Consider the following 20,738-nt stretch of genomic DNA (forward strand, 5'->3'; position numbering starts at 1 on the left):
TTTTTACATAAAAGTTGTTAATAAAAAATCAGAAATGAAAATAAATATATTTTTGATAACCAAATATTCGTTCAACTCTATTCGGTTAGGTATTGATAAGTTTTTAATTATTAGTATAAATTAATTAAATTTGATAATTTACCAATTTTACAGGTATAGTACGATATATGTACTTGGAGGAGTTAGAAATAAGAAAATTTCTAATTAGAAAGAAGGACTCCCTGGAAGTGGAAACATTAAAAGATAGTTCTAATTGTGGATCACCTCTTCAAACAATTGTTGAAAATGCTGGTATTTATGAATTAGTAATTTTTTATATAATCACTTTATTTAAAGTTGTACACGGCCCCTTGTGCTCTGAAATTTTTATTTTAAAATTTGTAAGTTTTATAATAGGGTAAAGTGCGGATAGATTCCCCCCAATTAGAAAATGACATCTAAATTCAACAAATAATAATATTTTTAATTGACTGTTCGATTTTTACACACTATTACTATTTATCATTAACATAATATGTAAGGATCAAATACCTACAATAAATAATAAATTAATCAGAACGAAAATACAAAAGGTCTACATTTGGCCATATATCCCACCTGGGTGGGTAAGACGCCCCCCACGGTAAGTTATTATCATTTATTACAACAATTATTATAAAAAATGGAATACGTCGATCTAATATTTTTCTCTGATTAATTTGAAACAAGAAAATAATTGAAAATATTTTCTTACATGTTAAATATCCTTGATTTTTGTAATGAGAAATTTTGTCTAGCAGTTTGAAAATTTTTGGACATTTTCAGCAATCTGAAATTTTTACATTATTATAACTAATAACCGCGGGGTGCCAGCGAGCTGGAACTTTACAGTAAAATTGTTATGGCCAATAGGTATAAAAAAACTAATAATCCATAAATATAGTTTCTTTCATATTGGAGATCTGAGAAAGGGGGCATCTATCCGCACTTTACCCTAATTGAATATAAAATAAATCATTATTGAAAAAAATTAAAATCACTGCTTTTCCCGCCTTCAATCATCTTGCAAATTTTTTTAATGACTTATAACATTAAAATGAATAATAATCAAACGAAAAAAATTGCTTTCAAGGCGTGGAAATTATAATTTAGTTTAAATAACATTATTTTCAGAAAATCCGCTAGAAAATTGCAAAATTACTACTTTCCTTGCCTTGAATCCTTTTGCGATTTTTTTAATGGCTTCTGTTATTTAAATTTTGCATTAAACAATTTTTTAATTCTATTTTTGATAAATTACATATTTTTATTTTTAAATACTTTGTAAACACACTGGGTTGCTTTTATTCATTCTGTAATAATAATATTTTTCTAATCTTTTAATGTATTTAGGGATTAAAAAAATTCGTTTTGTGGAAAAAAGCAATATGTTATTTTTTTGCAGAGTTGATATGGACAAAGTCTATGATAACACTGTTGATTTCCTGTTACCGAGATATGACTAACGATGGACAAAAAGAAGGGGTCGTTAAAAAGACAGTATTTATAAAAGCGGCAAAACGATTAAATGCTGTTGGAAAGTATCCACAAGTTAATTGGACGCAGTGTCAATCAAAATATAACAAATTAATCTCTAAGTACAAGGAACACAAAGATTCGCAAGGCCAAAGTGGGTCAGGAGAAAAAATTTTTGAGCATTATATCATAAATGAGTATATGCATAATAAGCCACAAATCGCTCCTGTTTCTTTAACTTCAAATTTAAAAGGCTTTCGTGAAAGGCAAAATGAAAGTAATAAATCGAGCAGTGAAGAAGAAGAAAGATCGCCAAAAAAAATTAAGAAGAATATAAAAATTAAAAAATCGAAAAAGTCTAAAAAAGGAACAGAATTATCAGAATTGTGCGAAGTTATGAGAGAAAGGAACGAGGTTCAAAGGCAAATTGCTTCAAATCTTTTACGATATGTGGACACAGTGGAGAAAAATTTTACCAAAAATTAAAATGCAATCCAAAGACTATATGATATCTATAAGATATCTCCAAGGTTTTGATATTTCAAAACATATTTAAAAAGTTGATTACAAATTTAATATGAATTATCAACAGTTTTTCGTTTAAGTCAACAATGAAGACTCACTTAATTTTAAGAAATGAAAATTTTGATAACGCGTAATATATTGAAAAAGTTATTACGAACCTTCAGTCATTTTTCGTTTAAGTCTAGAAAAAGACTTATTTAATTTTAAAAATAAAGGTTGTGTTAAGTTTTAATGCATTGAAGAAGTATTTTTAAAAAAATATTATTACGAATCATCAGTATTTTTTCTATTAAGTCGACATGAAGACTCACTTAATTTTAAAAAATAAAAATGTTGATAATTACAAATATATGTTAAAAAAATTACGAATCATCATTTTTTTTCGATTAAGTGATAAAGAAGACATTTAATCATAAGAAATGAAGATTTTGATAATTCTAAACATATTGAAAAAATGTTACAAGATTTATTTTATGAAGTTTCAAGAAAATATATTAGAGAAAATACAATTTTCGTGTAAGAAAGGTTTATCTAAACAAATTATAATAGTAAAACCTAATATCTTAAAAATGTTATCTTAATTTTAAATGGTTTATAGAATTTTTAATTTTTTAAAAATTTTCTATAAAACTGTATAATTGGAGCTTGATGACCTCTTATGTGTTCAATAAAGATTTATTATAATAAAAATAAGAATTCTCACTGAAATTTTTTTAAACACCAATTTCCTTAAATTATTTCATTTTCGAAATACCAATTTGTACCTATATATTCTAAATTCATTTCATCTTTAAGAACGTTGAGAAAACGTAGTAATCCATGATTCATAATCATCGTGAAAAAATTTGTGAAAAGTATTTGGAATCATTATAGGAGGAAAATTAGTGTTGGACAGTATAATTTATTCTGAAACATTTTCTCCTTATAGGTATAAAAAATTGAGTAATTAGAGTTTATAAAATTAAAAAAGAATAATAACAAAATATAATACAATATTACTTAAATAATAATGAACAAATTTTAATAACTGCTAGAATAATTCGTATAATTATAAAAATGTGTAACGCAAAAGAAAAGTCAGGATATGATAAAAAAGCATGAAAATAATAATTTTCATTTGTCTAATTTCTTCTTGCATGTTCTTGCATAATCATTTCTGCAATAACATCCCTTTTGCGTCGAATGGCAGCATCGTTTACTCTGTTCAAAACTTGAAACTCTTCAATATCATCGTTTACAACATTTTCTTTTCTTAATATTTCTTCATTCATATCATCATGTAAATCAAGGCATATATTGTGGAGAACACAACAAGCCATAATAATGAGAGCTCCATACTTAATTTTTTGTAAATACATATATTTAAGTCGCCGAAAACGACCTTTTAATAAGGCGAACGCACGTTCTATAACCATTCGCGTTTTAGAAAGAATGTTATTAAAATGAACTTGCGTAGGTGTCAAATGTCCATTATCTTTATAAGGAGTCATCAAAAAGTATTCAATTCCATAAGCCTTATCACCAATAATGTAATATTCTCCTGGACAAAATCGTGCTAGATCTGCTACCATAGCAGCACTAATGTCACTCATTGTCCAAAGACGTGCGTCGTGTACACTTCCGCAAACTCCGGCAAATACATCAGTAAATTTAAGGTCGCAATCGCATATTGCTTGCACATTCAATGAGTAAACATTTTTTCTGTTTATATAACTGACAGCGTTCTCTGGAGGAGCGGATATCTGTATATGAGTCCCATCAATAGCCCTAACTGTATTTGGAAATCCTGCCATCTCCCTAAATTTTTCTTCAATTCGCACCAATTCTTCACGTTGAGGCCACTTTATATAATCAGCAGATAGTTCTTTTAAAACTTTGGCCACTTTTATAGTACATCTCCAAGATGTGTTGATAGAGACCCCGAAACGATCAGCGATTGATCTGAAAGGAATTCAGCTTACTTAATATTGAAATATAACTAGGAGAAGTGTGTCGATTACTGCGGGATTCCAGTAAAGTTGTTATAGAATAAAAAATTCAAAATTATATTAAACTATAATTTTTTGTTATTAAGATAATTTATTAATAATTGAAACCATCTGAAAGTGCATTATTTAAGCAAATTTAAACATTAAAATAACAAAAACTTTTTATTACATTGCGTTTAAGTCGTTTTCTATGTCTTAATTGCGGTGTCGAAAAAAAAATTAATTTAAAAATTATATTGATCTCCTTGATTGAAGATATTTACAATTGTAAATGTCGTTCACTATTTCGTTATAAAACCTTTAATTTTGAATAGATATACTTTGTTGATTTTCGCTACTATATGTGGCGTCTTTCAAAAGTTACCTTCTATCTGGTAGATATTTCACAATAACCTATTTTTATAATCTGTTTGAAAATAAAAAATTTTCCTTGCTTCGTTTTATTTAGTGAACTTTTAGTATCCGATCTTTTGGCAAACTGAGAACATCTTCATCCCTGAGTGGATTTGGATCGAATCTGTATAACTTGGCGAGATCTGCTAAACTGTCGCTAAATTTGTTGCTCATAAATAAAATGCCAAGCGAGCGAAAACTTTTCCACTTGTTAGATGTAAATATGACGCGTCGCGAAGAAAAGCAACTAAAAAAAGGAAAAAAAACGATTTTCTGATTATGGTTGTTTCAGATAAGTTAAAGATTACTTTTTAATAATCGTGAAAGAGTTGATTCTCTATTTCCTTTTTTCATCCTCTTGAAAAATTTACGTTTTGCTTATAGGTGCTTTTTTTCGCGACGCGTCACAAATCTTTAATTCTTTTAGTTTTTGTTGATTTGAGGAAGAAAATAATAATTTATCATCAACTTATTGTGAAAACAATTATAACAATAATTAACGAATATTAAACAACAGGCAAAATCCTACGCGCGTGAATGATTTACGGGATTATCACGGTAGCAATCTGTCTACCTGCCTTCCATAGAAAAAGTTTAATAAATTTAATTTATATTGTTCCATGTTTATAACAGTTATAATTTTTTAAGAATCTCGTCATTTCAACTAAATTATCATTTCCACGCCTCAGAAACAATTTTTCTCTTTTGATAATAATTTATTTTAATGTCAGAAGCCATTTAAAAAAAATTTCCAGAGAATCCACGGCGGGGAAAGCAGTGATATTTATTGTTTGCCATGGATTTTTCATAAATCCTAGAATCACTGCTTTCACCGCTTTCAATCATCTTGCAAACTTTTTTAATAACTTTTAACATGAAAATAAATAATTAGCAAACGAAAAAAATGGCTTCCTAGGCGTGGAAATTATAATTTAGTTTAAATACTGGGATTTTTAGAAAATCCGCGAAAAAATCAAAATTACTGCTTTTTCTGCATTGTATAATTGAAATAAGTAATTAGTAAATGTAAAAATTTTCGTTGAAACAACGTTGGTAACTTCAGTTTTATAGAATCAACATGTCTCTACTAAACTCAAGTTCCAAATATAATTTTTATACAAGTAATTTTATCATGAAATCCCTCAAAACATTTTTTAAGCTCATATTTTGTAATAAAATTCAAACTCAAAATATTAATTATTATTTATTATTATTTATCAGCCTATTTATTTATTATTTATATATTTTATTTTCTAATTTCGTCGGTTGGGTGCAGAAAGGTGTAAATTCAGACTAGTCGTGAAAAACGTGCCGTTTCAAAAAACATGTTAGAAACCTGCCACTTCAGCTGCGATTTGGAAAACATGCCAACTCAGAATTGACGTTCATTTTTTTTATTTTAGGTTGACATTTGGCAGTACAGAAAAATTTGAAGCACAGATTATAAAGTTGTACAAAAATTATTTTTTAGTTGCATTTTGCATAATTGTTATTTTTCTTTGAAAAAGGATTTTTACTAATTTATTGAATTAATTTTGTTGATTATTTATTATTTGATGGACAACTTCTTTCTTGTACCTAAAATAAAAAAAATGAACGTCAATTTTGAGGTGGCATGTTTTTCAAATCGCAGCTGAAGTGGCAGGTTTCTAACATGTTTTTTGAAACGGCACGTTTTTCACGACTAGTCTGAATTTGCACCTTTCTGCACCCAATCGACGATTTAGCATTTTCTAAAAAATTTTTTAAGAAAGGTGTATTTATTTCTAAAAAAATTGTTTCTAATAAAGGTAATTTTGTCATTTTCTGTCTTATAATAAAGGTAATTTTCAAAATTTTCTTTTTTTTAAATATACAATTTTTGTAATCACAACCAATAGGTATATGGTTAAAAAACAAAATTTACGAAAATTTTTTAATTCTTTAACAAAAATACTTGAGATTTCGTTAGAAAATTGTAATAAAAAATAGAAATTATGCAAATTTTTTAACAAAATTTTATAATAATGTAGTTAAAAATCGTAATTAACAAATAGAAATTATAGGGATTTTTTTCTTAAGGATATTTAAAATTTTCTAAAAATTTTTTTTATAAATATATTAACTTTGTAAATTTTGGTGTAAAAATGATGCAAATTATTTTTTTTCAAAAAAGAACAGAATTTTGTTAACAAATTGTGAAAATAAATAGTAATTTTATAAAAATTTTTCTTCATTTTCAAAAAGAAACTTATAATTTTGTAAACAGAATATTGCGATTGAAAAGCAGAAAATATGTAAAATAGTTTCTATTTCTTAATCTTAATTTTTTAACAATTTTGTAATTTTTATCAAAATTATGGAATTTTACAAATTTTAGGAAAATAAACATTAGAAATTATAACTTTTTAGAAAAAATTTTTCAGAAAACAGATTTAATTAGAAATCGCCTTTTTTAGACAAAAAGGATTAGAAAATATTTTTTTTAGAAAAAGTGTTCGCCTACCCTAATAATTGTTAGTATTCATCCGAAAAATATATTGAATACATTGAAATGTTGATAATTTTAGGAGAGAAATTTTTAATATAATTTATAAGTATTATTTTTTCTTAAATAAATACAAAGTACTCGATTCTGCGTAACCGGAAGGGCAAGAGGATCAAAAAATGTAGAAAATACGGGATTTTTTTAAAGTTTACTGAATTATCATTTTATAGGAGACTGAATTTACCAAAAGAAATAAAAATTTTTAAGATTTCATTAAAAAATACTATTGTAATCATAAAAAACATACTAAATATTTAAACTTTAAAATTTAAGTGTCTTTAATCAATTTTTTTTTGTTCAAAGAAAAGTGGAAAATAAAATTAAGTTCACTAATTAAATAATATTGTAAAAAAAATTGTATGATATTAGAATTCAAAATTTTTATCAATTTATAAAGTTTGAGAATTTGATTAAACTCATAAGAATTTACAAAATGATAGAGGTTTCTTGAAAAAATTACACTCTAAATCTGAATCAGTGAAAATTTCACTGATTTCATTTTGTAAAAAATTTCTTTGCGTCATGTGGTTATCACACATATTCGAATACTCATAACCAAAATTATCTATCAAATTATTAATTACTAGCAAAGTCCTACGCGCGCGTGAATGATTTAAAGAATTATCACAGTATTTGCTTCAAATACTGAAATTATTGGTTCAAATACCATTTAATTGACTCCAATAAATATTACTTAATTCAAGTAAATATTTATTTGATTATATAAATTTATCGATTATATGAATCAAATACATTTTTTTACAGTGTCTTACAACAGAAAAAGTACATACGGGAAAATGTTCATAATAAAATGAAAAATATATTTCAGAACATGGCTACAGAAAAATTTTTGAATATCCTACAAATTTTAAATTGTCTCTCAGTTTTCTCTTCTTTACTAATTAATATCAGTATTGTAATTTTTTGTAAGTTCTCTAAAAATGTTCCATATTCACCGTTTCAGAATAAATTTTCGATTTTCTTATGACATTTTTTAAGGTCACGTAAATTTAATAAAATTTCTCAAATTCAAAAGGATTAAATTATAATTTTTGAAAATATTTTAATGTTATTTCTCATGTTACTAATAAGCATTCGTATTCATCCGAAAAATTAAAGAAAAACCTACATTGCTTTTCGTAGTCGTACAATTAATTGTTCGATTTTATTATTATAAATCAAATAACTAATGCGTGATTCTAAGAAACTGAAGTTTTAAAAGTTAAATTAATATAGAGGAAAGTCGGACAAAACCGGGAACTAAAAACTAAAAAAAAATTACAAAGAATCAACTTGACCCTAAGAATTCTTCATTCAACATTCAAGTATGAGAAAATAATGATAATTGACGGAAAACAAATTTTTAGAAGAATCTATATTGTTTTCTGAAAAAATTCAAAGTACCCGATTCTATGTAAAAGGTTAATTTACTAAAAATAATAAAATTTCATCATGAAAAGTAAATTAAATATATAAACTTTACAATATAAGTGATTGTAGTCAATTTATTTGTTTTTAAAATAAGTTCACGGAATATTAAATTATTATTATTATGTATATTATATTATATTATTATATACTTCTGGAATTCTACATTCGCAGCAATTGACACATCATGATAGGATTATTATATTAACTGAATTAAGATATTGTTTTAATAACATTTATCAAAATTTGTTATAAAAACATACCTATAATCATCTTGATTGCAAAAATACCACAGAGCAATGCAAACTTGTTTTCCAGGACTTAACACATTTGATCCATCATTTCTGGGAGTTAATAATGGAGACAGATTATCCACTAATCTAGCGAAGGTTGTTGGTGTCATTCAAAAATGACTTTTGAAGTCTGTAAAAGAAGATAAAATTTGTATTGTTTATTCATAACAAATTTACAATAAAAATATAAACAGGGTGTCTAGCGAATTATGATTTTCAAATTTCCGGCAAAATCCCGGATTTCCCGGACCTAAAACTAAATTATTCCCGGATTTATTTTTAAGACATTAATGACTATACAATAAAACTGAATTATACGAACTAATTCAGGCAGGATCTGGTTCAGATAATCAAAAGTTCAAATAATAGAAATTGCAATTATTTTTTTTATATTTGTGGATAAATGATTATTTTTGAATTATTTTGCAATACCCAATGGCATTTATGTCTTCTTTTAGATATTTACATTAAAAGTCACTGAGGTTCAACTGCAATAAGTTAAAAATATTAAGATTTATAATTAAACTTTTAATTGAAGACTTTAAAATGTTAAAAATGTATGCAACAATTATATAAATAATAATAATATACGGTCAATTCTACGTCACAAGTATATTTTATTTATAGTATATCACGGTGGTCCTCGACTAATTTCAACTTCGAGTTTCTTCTACCTCTGATTTTCTTTTTGGGAATGTTAGGGGACTACTTCAAGACCATTTTGCAAGAAAAATTAAAATCGAAGACTGAGCACTTTTTTTTTAATCGAGATTTTTCGATTTTTAAAAAATTTTTTTAAAAGAAAAATCGTATTTACTCACCATTTACTCATAATGTGATTATATTTGTTTACTTAGAAGTATACATAACACAAAATAAAGAAAATTATGTAAATTTTATTTAAACATATTTTTTATTGTATTTTGGTTCAAAAAATTATAAAACCATCAACTTCGCGACATTCAGTACAATTCATAGCTAATTTCAAATTGTTTATCGTTTATCTTGACGTTTTATTCAGAGCATCGTTAAAATCTAAACCAAAAAAGTTTAAATATACTCGAATAGAATTAGTTTATGAAATATTAGTGACTTGAACATCATGTTGCACAGCAAACCTAAAATCATAAAAAATCATGCTCGAACACATGAAGAAAACCGTTATGTTATTTGTTTGTTGTGTTGTAGCAAAAATAAGACTATGATTAATATACAATCAGCATTAAAGCTGAAAATTATTAAATTATTCGAAAGTTATGACGAACAAAATGAGTGTCTTCCAAGAGTAGTGTGTCCTTCGTGCAAATTAAATCTGTATTCTGACATTGATAGGAATCGAATTTTTCAAATAGACTTCTCACAATTTCGCTTAAAAAAACAAACAAGATTAAGTGAATCTGTTACCTGTGAGTGTTACTTTTGTGATTTAGCAAGAACGAATGGATTGAAAAAAATTATCCCGAAAAAGGTATTTGGGATTGAACGCAAATCTGATTTGAGGAAAATTAAAACGCCGAAACATGAAATTACGAAACACTGTTCTAATTGTTTGTCTGTTATACAGAAAGGTAAAAGTCATATTTGTAAAACATCAAAGATTGTGGATAATGTAAAAAGTATGACTAAAAATTGTGAATTGAAGACGAAAGAACAATTAACATCCAGCTTTATAAAAAGTGTAATTGGAGAAAAAAGTGATTCTAATTCAATAAAGTTATTGCAGCCAAAAGGGGGAAATTCCCTCCAAATTACGATCGGAAATTTAAAAAAATCGAAAGAAACCTTATTTTCCGTAAAAGATTTTCAGAACATCAGAACACAATTCAATTTAAGTTATAAAACTACTGCTGGGATCGCCACTGCAATTCGCACGGCAACAAGAAATTTGAAAATAATAGAACCACACTTAAAAAGAAAATTACTTGATAGCAATCATACTCTGGACCATTTATTTCAATGTAAGACTTTTAATTTCCTTAATGTAAAACAAAATTCTGTATCTGATGCTCCAGAATTGGTAGTTTATTGTACCGATTTACAAGAATTAATTGATTCTACAATAAAGTCTCGTAATATTAATAAGGAACATTTGAAATTTGGTATAGATGGAGGGGGCGGTTTTTTAAAAGTTTGTCTAAGTATACAATCAGACACAGATTATGATATGATTGAAAGTGAAAAAAAATGTAGTCGACAATCATATAATGATGGTATCAAAGCAAAAAAATCTAGAAATTCGAGTGTTAAAAAACTATTTATCCTTGCATTGGCTCCTCATTCTCAAGAGAATTATACAAATGTGGTACAGTTGTGGGAAGCATTAAACATTAATGACTTTGATGGTACGATCGCTACGGATTTAAAACTGGCGAATATCATTGTTGGTATTATGGCACATTCAAGTTTATTTCCATGTTGTTGGTGCTTTTCAAACAAAAATAATCTGAGTAATGACGATGAGCTTCGTACTATTGGCAGTGGACTAAAATATTATATGGACTGGTGCGATGCTGGAAGCAAGAAAGCAGATGCAAAAAAATACAAAAACTGTATACATCCACCTATCATCCAAACGGACAGCGATCAACTTATTTTGGATTTGATTCCTCCCCCGGAATTGCACTTATTACTTGGAGTCGTCAACACATTATTTTCACATATGTTGGAGGAATTTGAAGAAGACGCTAATAAATGGGCAGAGAAGTGCAGTGTTCAACGCGAAATAACATACGGAAGTCCTTCTTTTAAAGGAAATAGTTGTAAAGTATTATTAAATAAAATTGATATTTTGCGTTCAAGCTGTAGCTTAGGCTGTTTAAAATATGTTGATGCTTTTGAAAGCTTTAATATGGTAGTTAAATCCTGTTTTACAGTAAATTTAGATGCTAATTTCACTTTGTACATTGATAAGTTTAAAGATAATTATCTAAATTTAAACATTTCGACGCCCCCCGACGATAAGATGTTTATTCAAAACTCCGTGTTTGTGCAATATAATGTTAACTCAAGTTGCAGACTATAAAATCTCAATTCATCCACCAGAGCAATATAATGATTGTTTAAATAATTTTTTTTATTAAAATATTTATTTCTGACTTTTACGCTAAAAGAGATTAAAGAAAAAAATATTTCTTTGTCTTCAAATAAAAAATGAACTAATTAAATATTTATTAATTGTAATTCATTGTTTTTATATTAAAAATTAGTAAAGTAAAAGAATTATTTATTATTGAAATATAAATGTTAGTGACAATATATGTTCCTTTTGGTACATAATTATATTTTTAATATAATCATCTTTTAAAAAATTTTGAAAGGTGTACTTTAACAGTCCTTTTCGTGAATTTAATATAATTTTCCATTTTACAGAAGTCCAAACTCATTGTCTAAAGACTGAAGAACTATGTAGTTGTTTACCAAGAATACAATGTTTCTTCCGAAAATCCATATTTTTTTAATAATTTCAAGCAGAATTTGTTGATAGTAAAATCGTATTATTTGAAAATATTTATTTTACTTTTTTCTAAATAAATGTTTCAATAATATTACGTATTTAAAATTTTTTTAAAACTTAAATACATATTTAATTCTCATTAAATTCTTTATTTTAAATAATTATTACAAAATTTTTGAAAATCATAACCAAAAATTATTATATTATTTGAAATGATTCGATTATAAATTTATCACTAAAACTTAACCCATAAATGAGAAATCTTGTGAATATTATTGTGTTGTCAATAGATGCAACTTCAATCTATTTAAATAATTTTTTCATTATTTGTTTTTTGACAATTCCTAAGTGACACAATTTTCTGCATCAACGTCTTATTTTTCGTTTATATTTAATGATATGATTTAATTAATTATTTCTGTAATCCATTCAAATTATTAATTGAATTTTATTATGTAACGATTGTTAATTTCATGGGTGCGGATTAGCTCGTCGAACCAGAGTTCGTTAAAAATATAGGTAATTAAATAAGTAGTGCAATTCGGGAATTTAAATTTGACTATGGTTTATTAAGTGATAAAAAGACGTGAAAAATACATATTGTACGAAAAACGAAAGATACGGAACGTGGACGTTAAATTACGGGCGAAAACTAATAAACAGCGTTCGAAAAACAGATTACGGTACATTACGGGCGACGATTACGACGAAAAACGTAGCGTGTGAAACACGTACTTTGAGAGGTTAATTCCATCTCATGGCGGTTATTCCGACCGTTGTCTCCGGGTAATACCTCGGAGAGAGAGAGTCTTGGTGGTGATTCCAACCATCTCCGGGTGATCCCTCAGAGAGTGACTCCAGGCGGTAATACCGGCCGTCGTCTCCGCTGGCTCGCTGCCGCGCGCCAGCTTATATACCTGTACGAGGTGCGGCGACGCGTGCGCACTTCACAGAGGACGAACTACAGTGCCGTAACAAAAATATTTTACCCCTGCTCTTAAAATAAATTTCTAAATACAAAATAAATACGCTGATCGTCACAATTATAATGGAGTCGAGAGCATCTACTTCCACAGGTATAGATTTTAATTTAAAAAAGTCTCTAGTTGATTTTATTTTTATAAAAATAACTATTATATTATAACATTCGATTTTAAAAACTAAGTAATTATGGAACAGTTCTAATTTATTTATTATTAATTGGAATTTATATTTTTAATTAATATAAAAATTAAATGAATATATACGTTTTATTTAATTAATTTGTAATAATTAATAAATTATTAATTCAATGCAATCAAATTTTAACACAGATTTATCAACGGAAATAAATAAAAATCTAGAAATATTTGATAACAATGCAACAATTAATATTACTCGAGAAATACACTCTTTTTCAAATTGTGAAGGACATTCTGATCAAAGCAAATCTGATATTCAAAACTTCGATTTAGTACCAAACAAAGGCGTTAATATGAGTAAGAATAGTTGTTTTAGATTTAAAAAATTTTATATTTAATTTTAAATAAAAAATGTTCAACAAGAAAAAATTTTTATAGGTGACTTAATGAATTATAATATTGATGAACTTAATGACGATGAATTTGAATTATTAAAAAATATGGATTGTTTGGATTATTCTACGGAAGAAGTAGCTTTTCAGTCTTCAGATGATGATGATGATGATGATGATGATGATGATGATGATGACGATGTTGAACTTAACGTACCCGACTCTAGAGATGAAGAAAATAATGATTTTACGAATATTTCTTGTGAATCGACTTCCACATATGATGGAGAAAAGAGAAAGAATGTAGAAAAGGAAAAACTAACAAGGAAAAGAATATGCAAGCAGAATACGTGGAAAAAAAATATTGCAAAAAAGTCGGCTAATCTAGGAATGGAATACACATCGTTGACAACAAAAAAAATCGTGCCTGCTCGTTCTGTTCAAAGGACATGTGGTCCTGGCTGCAGATTCAAATGTGAGGAAAAAATTTCTGAATCGGCAAGAATCGCTTTGTTTACTGAATTTTGGAGCATTACCGACCATAGTAAAAAATACGATTTTCTTTTAAGACATGCATCTGAGAAATGCAATGAAGAAAATGTGGACGAACTGAAAAAAAGGAAAACTAGGGTTTATACGATTAATGAGAGAGGAAAGCATATTATCGTCTGCAAATCGATGTTTATAAATACTCTTAATATTAGTGGACAAATGTTAGATACTGCATTTCAGAAATTCCCAAATGGAGATTCCAATTTAATCGACAAGCGAGGCCATTCAAAAAATAATCCAAGAAAAATTAGTGAAGAAATAACACAAAGCGTCGTTGATCATATAAATATGATCCCTAGAATTGAGTCACACTACGTAAGAAATGATTCTAGTCGAGAGTACTTCGAAGAAACATTAACAATTGCCAAAATGTACGCAATGTACGTAAATTTAATGAAAGAGACGGGAAAATCCATTGCAACAAAGCATCACTATTGTGATATTTTTAACACAAAGTTTAATATCAGCTTTTTTAAACCGAAAAAGGATTTGTGCGATACTTGCGAAGGCTTTAAGAATGCTTCAGATGAACAAAAAGATAAATTGGAAGAAATTTATAAAAACCATATCGCAAATAAAGAAATTTCGAGAAAAGTAAAAGAAGAACAGAAAACTATGGTTAAAAACGAAAAAACGGCTAGTATGATTTTCTTTGATTTTCAGAAGGTTTTAACAACACCGAAGACAGAAGCTAGTTGTATGTATTATAGCCGTAAACTTTCTGTGTACAATTTCTCAATTTACGATGTCGATAGGCACGAAGGTTTTTGTTACGTCTGGAGTGAGAATGATGCGAAGAAAGGTTCAAACGAAGTAGTGAGTTGTTTGCTTCATTATATTGAGAAAAGGGCTTCCGAAGGCATCAAGGATTTCTATTTATGGTCGGACAATTGCGCTGGCCAAAATCGAAATAGGCATGTTTTTTCAATGTTTGTGTATGCATCCTGGAAATATAGTGTTAACATCACACATTCATTTTTAGAGGTTGGGCACACTCAAAATGAAGGTGACTCAATGCATTCCACAATTGAAAGACATGCCAAGGGGAGAAAAATTTATACTTTAGATGATTGGTGCAAAGTAATGGAAAGTGCGAAACTGACAAAACCATGTTATAAGATAATAAAAGTGGAATATAACATGATTTACAATTTCAAGGATTTGTCAGCGAAAATGAACTGGTCAAAGACAATATTAAACAAGAATAAAAGCCGATCGATTCCAGTACAAGTTTCGAAATGGAAACAACTATCCGTCATTAAAGAGAATACGAATCAACTGGAATACAAAACTGCTTTTGATGGAGGTTTCACTACACTTATTACGAGAAAAGAGAAAACAAACGTGAACGTGAAGAAATACTCATTGATAAATGTTTATTCGAATTGTCAAGGACTTTCAGCAGCAAAATTAAAGGATTTGAAAACTTTGTGTCAAAAGAATATCATTCCACGCGAGTACCATGAGTATTTTAATTCATTTTCTTCCCACACTTCCAACCGCAGCGATCAAAATATAAGTGATGATGAGGACTGAAATCCAAATTATAAGAAATTTATTTTAATTGATTTTATTGTTATGTTGTTAATTTTGTATTTCTAAGTTTTTAAATTCGTTTCATAAAACGAACAAAAAATTATGATTCCTTACAAACGTTTCATGTAAAAAAAATGGTAGCAATATTGCATATATTAAGAAAATCAAGAAAATCATTATCACTTTTTCCAATAATTTGGACGAATCACAAATTTTCAAATACAAAATTATTAAAAATTAAAAAATATTTATATATATATATTATATAAATAGATAAAAATAATTAATAAAATATAAATAAATATATTTATATTTATATTAAAAAATATTTTAATAATTGTTATTAATGCAGTAAGTGTTTTGTATTTAAATATTCTTAAAAATGAAATAAAAGATATTCCAATTAAATGTTTAAGATAAATTAATATAAATAAATGAAAAATAAGTTTTCATTTAGTTTATTTAACCAGTTCTATTTTTAATTTATTATCATTATTTATACTGTGCTACAAACAATTCACGTAATTTATAAAATTTTGAGCAATAACTTTATAAATATTTTGATTATAAAAATTAGAAAACTGATTTAAACTTTAATATAATTCTTAACTATGCTTTTCCGAATCTTATTTCTTGTAAAAATTTAAAAAATAATTTTTTTTTAATTTTTATAAAAAATTATAACAATTAAGATTTAAAAAGAAATTTTAAGAGCGAAATTAATTTCCGCTTAAATGAAATTTATAATGTTTTAAATGTGCTTATATTGGATTGTCACTAAGAATTGCAAATTATTTTTTATTTTAAGAAATATATAAATAAATAACTGTGCGAACGCTAAAATTAAAATTATATTGAAGAATTATTTTTTTAATAATCATTATATTGCTCTGGTGGATGAATTGAGATTTTATAGTCTGCAACTTGAGTTAACATTATATTGCACGAACAAATGACTTACAGTCATATTGCATGGAATTTTGAAAAACAATTATATAGCACGAATTTTTGAGTTAACATTATATTGCACGGAGATTTGAATAAACATCTTATCGTCGGGGGGCGTCGATTTCCATTACACCAAAAGTACATGCAGTATTTTTCCATGTAAAACAGTTTTGTGCTAAACATAAAAAAGGGTTAGGTTTCTTCAGTGAACAAGCCATGGAAGCTGTTCACTATGACTTTTCAATGACATGGAATAAGTATAAAGTTTCACGAAAAAATCCAGATTATGTTGAAAAATTACGACGAGCAGTCTGTGAATATAACTCACAACACATTTAAATTATTTATGTTTTCTGAAAATGTTCGTTATGTTCATTTAAATTACTTTTAATTAATAAATATAATTTTTTTAAAATAAAATTTATATAATTTTCTTTATTTTGGGTTATGTATACTTCTAAGTAAACAAATATAATCACATAATGAGTAAATGGTGAGTAAATACGATTTTTCTTTAAAAAAAATTATTCAAAAATCGAAAAATCTCGGTTAAAAAAAAAGTGCTCAGTCTTCGATTTTAATTTTTCTTGCAAAATGGTCTTGAAGTAGTCCCCTAACATTCCCAAAAAGAAAATCAGAGGTAGAAGAAACTCGAAGTTGAAATTAGTCGAGGACCACCGTGATATGGAGTGTATAACTCCTTTTTAATTTTAAGCCAAGTATAATAAAGTAAAGATTTCCTTCTTCTTCTTTTTCTTCTTCTTCTTTACTTTATATTTTATTTATTCCTTTTAGAAAAAAGGTATACGTATCCTTTATTTTTCTATTCTATAGGGGGACCAAAATATTTTTTGCAAACTATCCTTATTATTTGTAAGTATGTATTAAATAAGTTTTCTAAATTCAATAGTTTTAGAGTTATAGATTTTAGAGTCTTCTTTTAAAAATCAAAAATTTTGTAACCTATAAAAAATGAAAAAATAGATTTACAATAATATATTTTCATCCTAATTGAAAATGTGGACTGAAATTTAACGTGAAATTGCCTATATACTTATAATATATCTTTTTTTCATTTTTGAAAAATATAAGACTGAAGGTAGTTCTCTGGCTTCTACTCTTGTAAAAATTTATTTTCTTCAAATTTTAAGGAAATGTTTCTTTTGGTGCCCTTTAAATGTGGTAAAAATTTCAAAACCCTTTGCGATGCTAAATTTTGACTTATTCAAGTTCAAACTTTCACTTTTCCATGCGTTTATGTTAAAAATAAAAAATGTCAACCACAATATCTTGTTTTTTGACATGGCAAAAGGTTTTGAAGTTTCTATCACATTTAAAAGGCATCCGAAGAAATATTTCCTCAAAATTTAAAGAAAATCTATCGAAAATCAATTTTTAAAAGAGTAGCAGCCGGAGAACTACCTTAAATTGAAATTTTTTTTATAGATTTTAATGAATTAGAGAAAATTTCCAAAAATTCCCGGATATTTTTTTCAATTCCCGGCAATTTCCCGGTCGAACTAAATTCCCGACAAATTCCCGTTTTTCCCGGACGCTAGACACCCTGTATAAAATTAAAATAAGTAACCAAGATTTAAAAGTAACAAATATATATATTTATACCTGATTCTGAGTACGAAGGAATTACTTCCTCAAAATAATTTGATATTTTCGGATGATGCTCTCTTATTTTATCTTGAAGGAGAATTCTTGTTGTTTCAACTTCATCATCATCATTTAAACTGTCAACAATTCCCATAAGAACGGTTGGATTCAAAAATAAATTCTCGTTTAAGTTGCCTTCCATTGCTTCCATTTTTACGGCTACATTCAGATTGGTCAGCGGGAGGTAAGAGCCAAGTGGCTCACCACGAATTTCGATAAATTTCGATAAAACAAAGATGCAAATAAAAGCAAGTTCCAGAGAACAGCTAAACAAACGCACCTATTTTGTTATAAAAGACGAAAAAATACAGCTTAATTCACATGCAATACTTGACAGCATTCCTTCAACCAATCAAAATCATTGAAACTCACTAGTTTCAAATAAATAGGTTGAGCACCTCTTTGTGGCAACTGACCAGTATAACCTATGTCCTCGAAAACACTCTTTATATCCATGGTACTACATGCCCGTAACTGTGCATAAAATACTATTACATGGATCAGATGTCATAAAGTTCTTCCTTTTGCCAATTGGACAATACTCTGAAGAAGCATCTAAAGCACGTAACAAAGATTACAGAAACTTCCGCGAATTTAGAACACGAAAATGTTTAAGAATTGATACTAATACAGATTTAGCACATAAGCTTCTTGTCAATTCAGATCCATACATCGCTTATCTTAGACAAAAATCTACTGTAACTAGACAATCTGCATAAACAAAATTCGTCTCTTAACAATTTCAATTAATTTTCACTTCTTTCATCCATATTATATAATATGTCATTTTCAATTTCTGAAAATGGACTTCAAATTCGAAATCAGCGATCCCAAAAACCCCTGAGTAATAAGTTTCATGGCAATCTAATTGATTTCTAATTTTATTATCCGCCATATTGGATCCGCCATTTTAAATTTTTGAAAACGGACTTCAAATTCGAAATCAGCGATCCCAAAAATCCCCGAGTAATGAGTTTTATGGCAATCTAATTAATTTTTAATTTTTCATCCGCCATATTGGATCCGCCATTTTGAATTTTTGAAAACGGACTTCAAATTTGAAGTCAGCTACCACAAAAACCCCCGAGTAACAATTTTCAAGCAAAAATAAAAAACGACTTTCTGTTTTTTTAGAAATGTTGCTAAATTGTTTATAACAATTTTTTATAATAATGAAAAACATGTAAAGACTATTTATTTTTAACTTAAAAGAGTCTCTTTGATGATTTAAAGCATATTACGCCACTGATCAATTATTTACAAGCATTTTACGCCACTCATAAATTATTTACACGAAGCGAAATAGAAAAAAAATTTTTTTTTATTTTTTATATTATTGCCAAAAAAAAAATAACAATAAAGGTTTAAAAAAAATATGACCACAGTCTCCTTAAGAATTTTATCACCTTTTATTTAAAAAAAAAGAAATTTAAATCGGTCAAGATTTGTGGGATCTAGACTTTTTTGAACAAAAAATGAGCTATTTGTCCCACTGTGGCGTTACGGAATCAAAACAAAATTAAAAAATACTTTTGTTTTGATTCGGATTTTGGTATTAGAATCAAAATTCCACTCTATTTAGTTCTGATTCTAATATCAAAATCAAAATTCCACTCTATTTCGTTTTGGTTCCAATATCAAAATCAAAATTCCACTCTATTTCGTTTTGGTTTCAATATCAAAATCAAAATTCTATTCTATTTAGTTTTAATTCCAATATAAAAATCAAAATTCTTTTTTGTTTTAATTTTGATAAAATACTTCTGCGCATGTATAAGTCTCATTGAACCTAAATTTTGTTGCAAATGTCAAATATATCAGAAGATAATATCGTTTTTACATACGAAATCTGAAGTAGAATTCGAATCGACTTCTGTTTCTATAAGAAAACCGAATTGCAGTATTACAGTATCAGAATCAAAATAGGAAGTGAATTTCGTTTCGTTACAGTATCAGAATTAAAAAAGTAAGTATCGGAATCAAAATAGGAAGTAAATTTTGTTTCGTTACAGTATCAGAATCAAAATAGGAAGTAAATTTTGTTTCGTTACCGAATCAAAATCAAAATACATTAATAATTTTGTTTTGTTTTGAAATATCGTAACGAAATTAAAATTTGATTTCCGTGACGGTCCTTGCTAAAAATATACGCTCTAATTCTTTTAATATCCAATTATAATCTAAAATTTTAACTGAAATCAATTTTTATGAAAAAATTCTACTAGAATTCAATTATTTAAATACAAAAATTAATAATTGAATGTTAAGTAAAATTCAATTCTCATAAAGAATCGTTATCAACAAACTTTTAAATAATTTAATTCTTTTGATGAATTTAAATAAAAATTTTAAGAATAATTATATTTCTTCGAAGAATTCAATTAAAATTGTATTAGAAATAATGGAAATTCTGCAATGAGTT

The 20,738-nt window shown here is 27.1% G+C and overlaps 1 protein-coding gene across 1 annotated transcript; it reads right to left on the reverse strand.

The window, feature by feature from the left end:
* Positions 1-3,064: 3,064 nt before the first annotated feature.
* On the reverse strand, positions 3,065-18,466 carry LOC122512729 (putative nuclease HARBI1). The gene is made up of 3 exons (XM_043628761.1): positions 18,275-18,466; positions 8,619-8,778; positions 3,065-3,960 (listed from the first exon to the last, which is right to left on the reverse strand). Exons 2-3 carry the CDS (start codon positions 8,756-8,758, stop codon positions 3,141-3,143), a joined length of 960 nt encoding a protein of 319 aa, XP_043484696.1. The 5' UTR covers positions 8,759-8,778; positions 18,275-18,466; the 3' UTR covers positions 3,065-3,140.
* Between the last annotated feature and the right edge of the window lie 2,272 nt (positions 18,467-20,738).

The sequence above is a fragment of the Leptopilina heterotoma genome, unplaced genomic scaffold (assembly GCF_015476425.1).
Source record: "Leptopilina heterotoma isolate Lh14 unplaced genomic scaffold, ASM1547642v1 Lhet_125, whole genome shotgun sequence".
Lineage (NCBI taxonomy): Eukaryota > Metazoa > Arthropoda > Insecta > Hymenoptera > Figitidae > Leptopilina > Leptopilina heterotoma.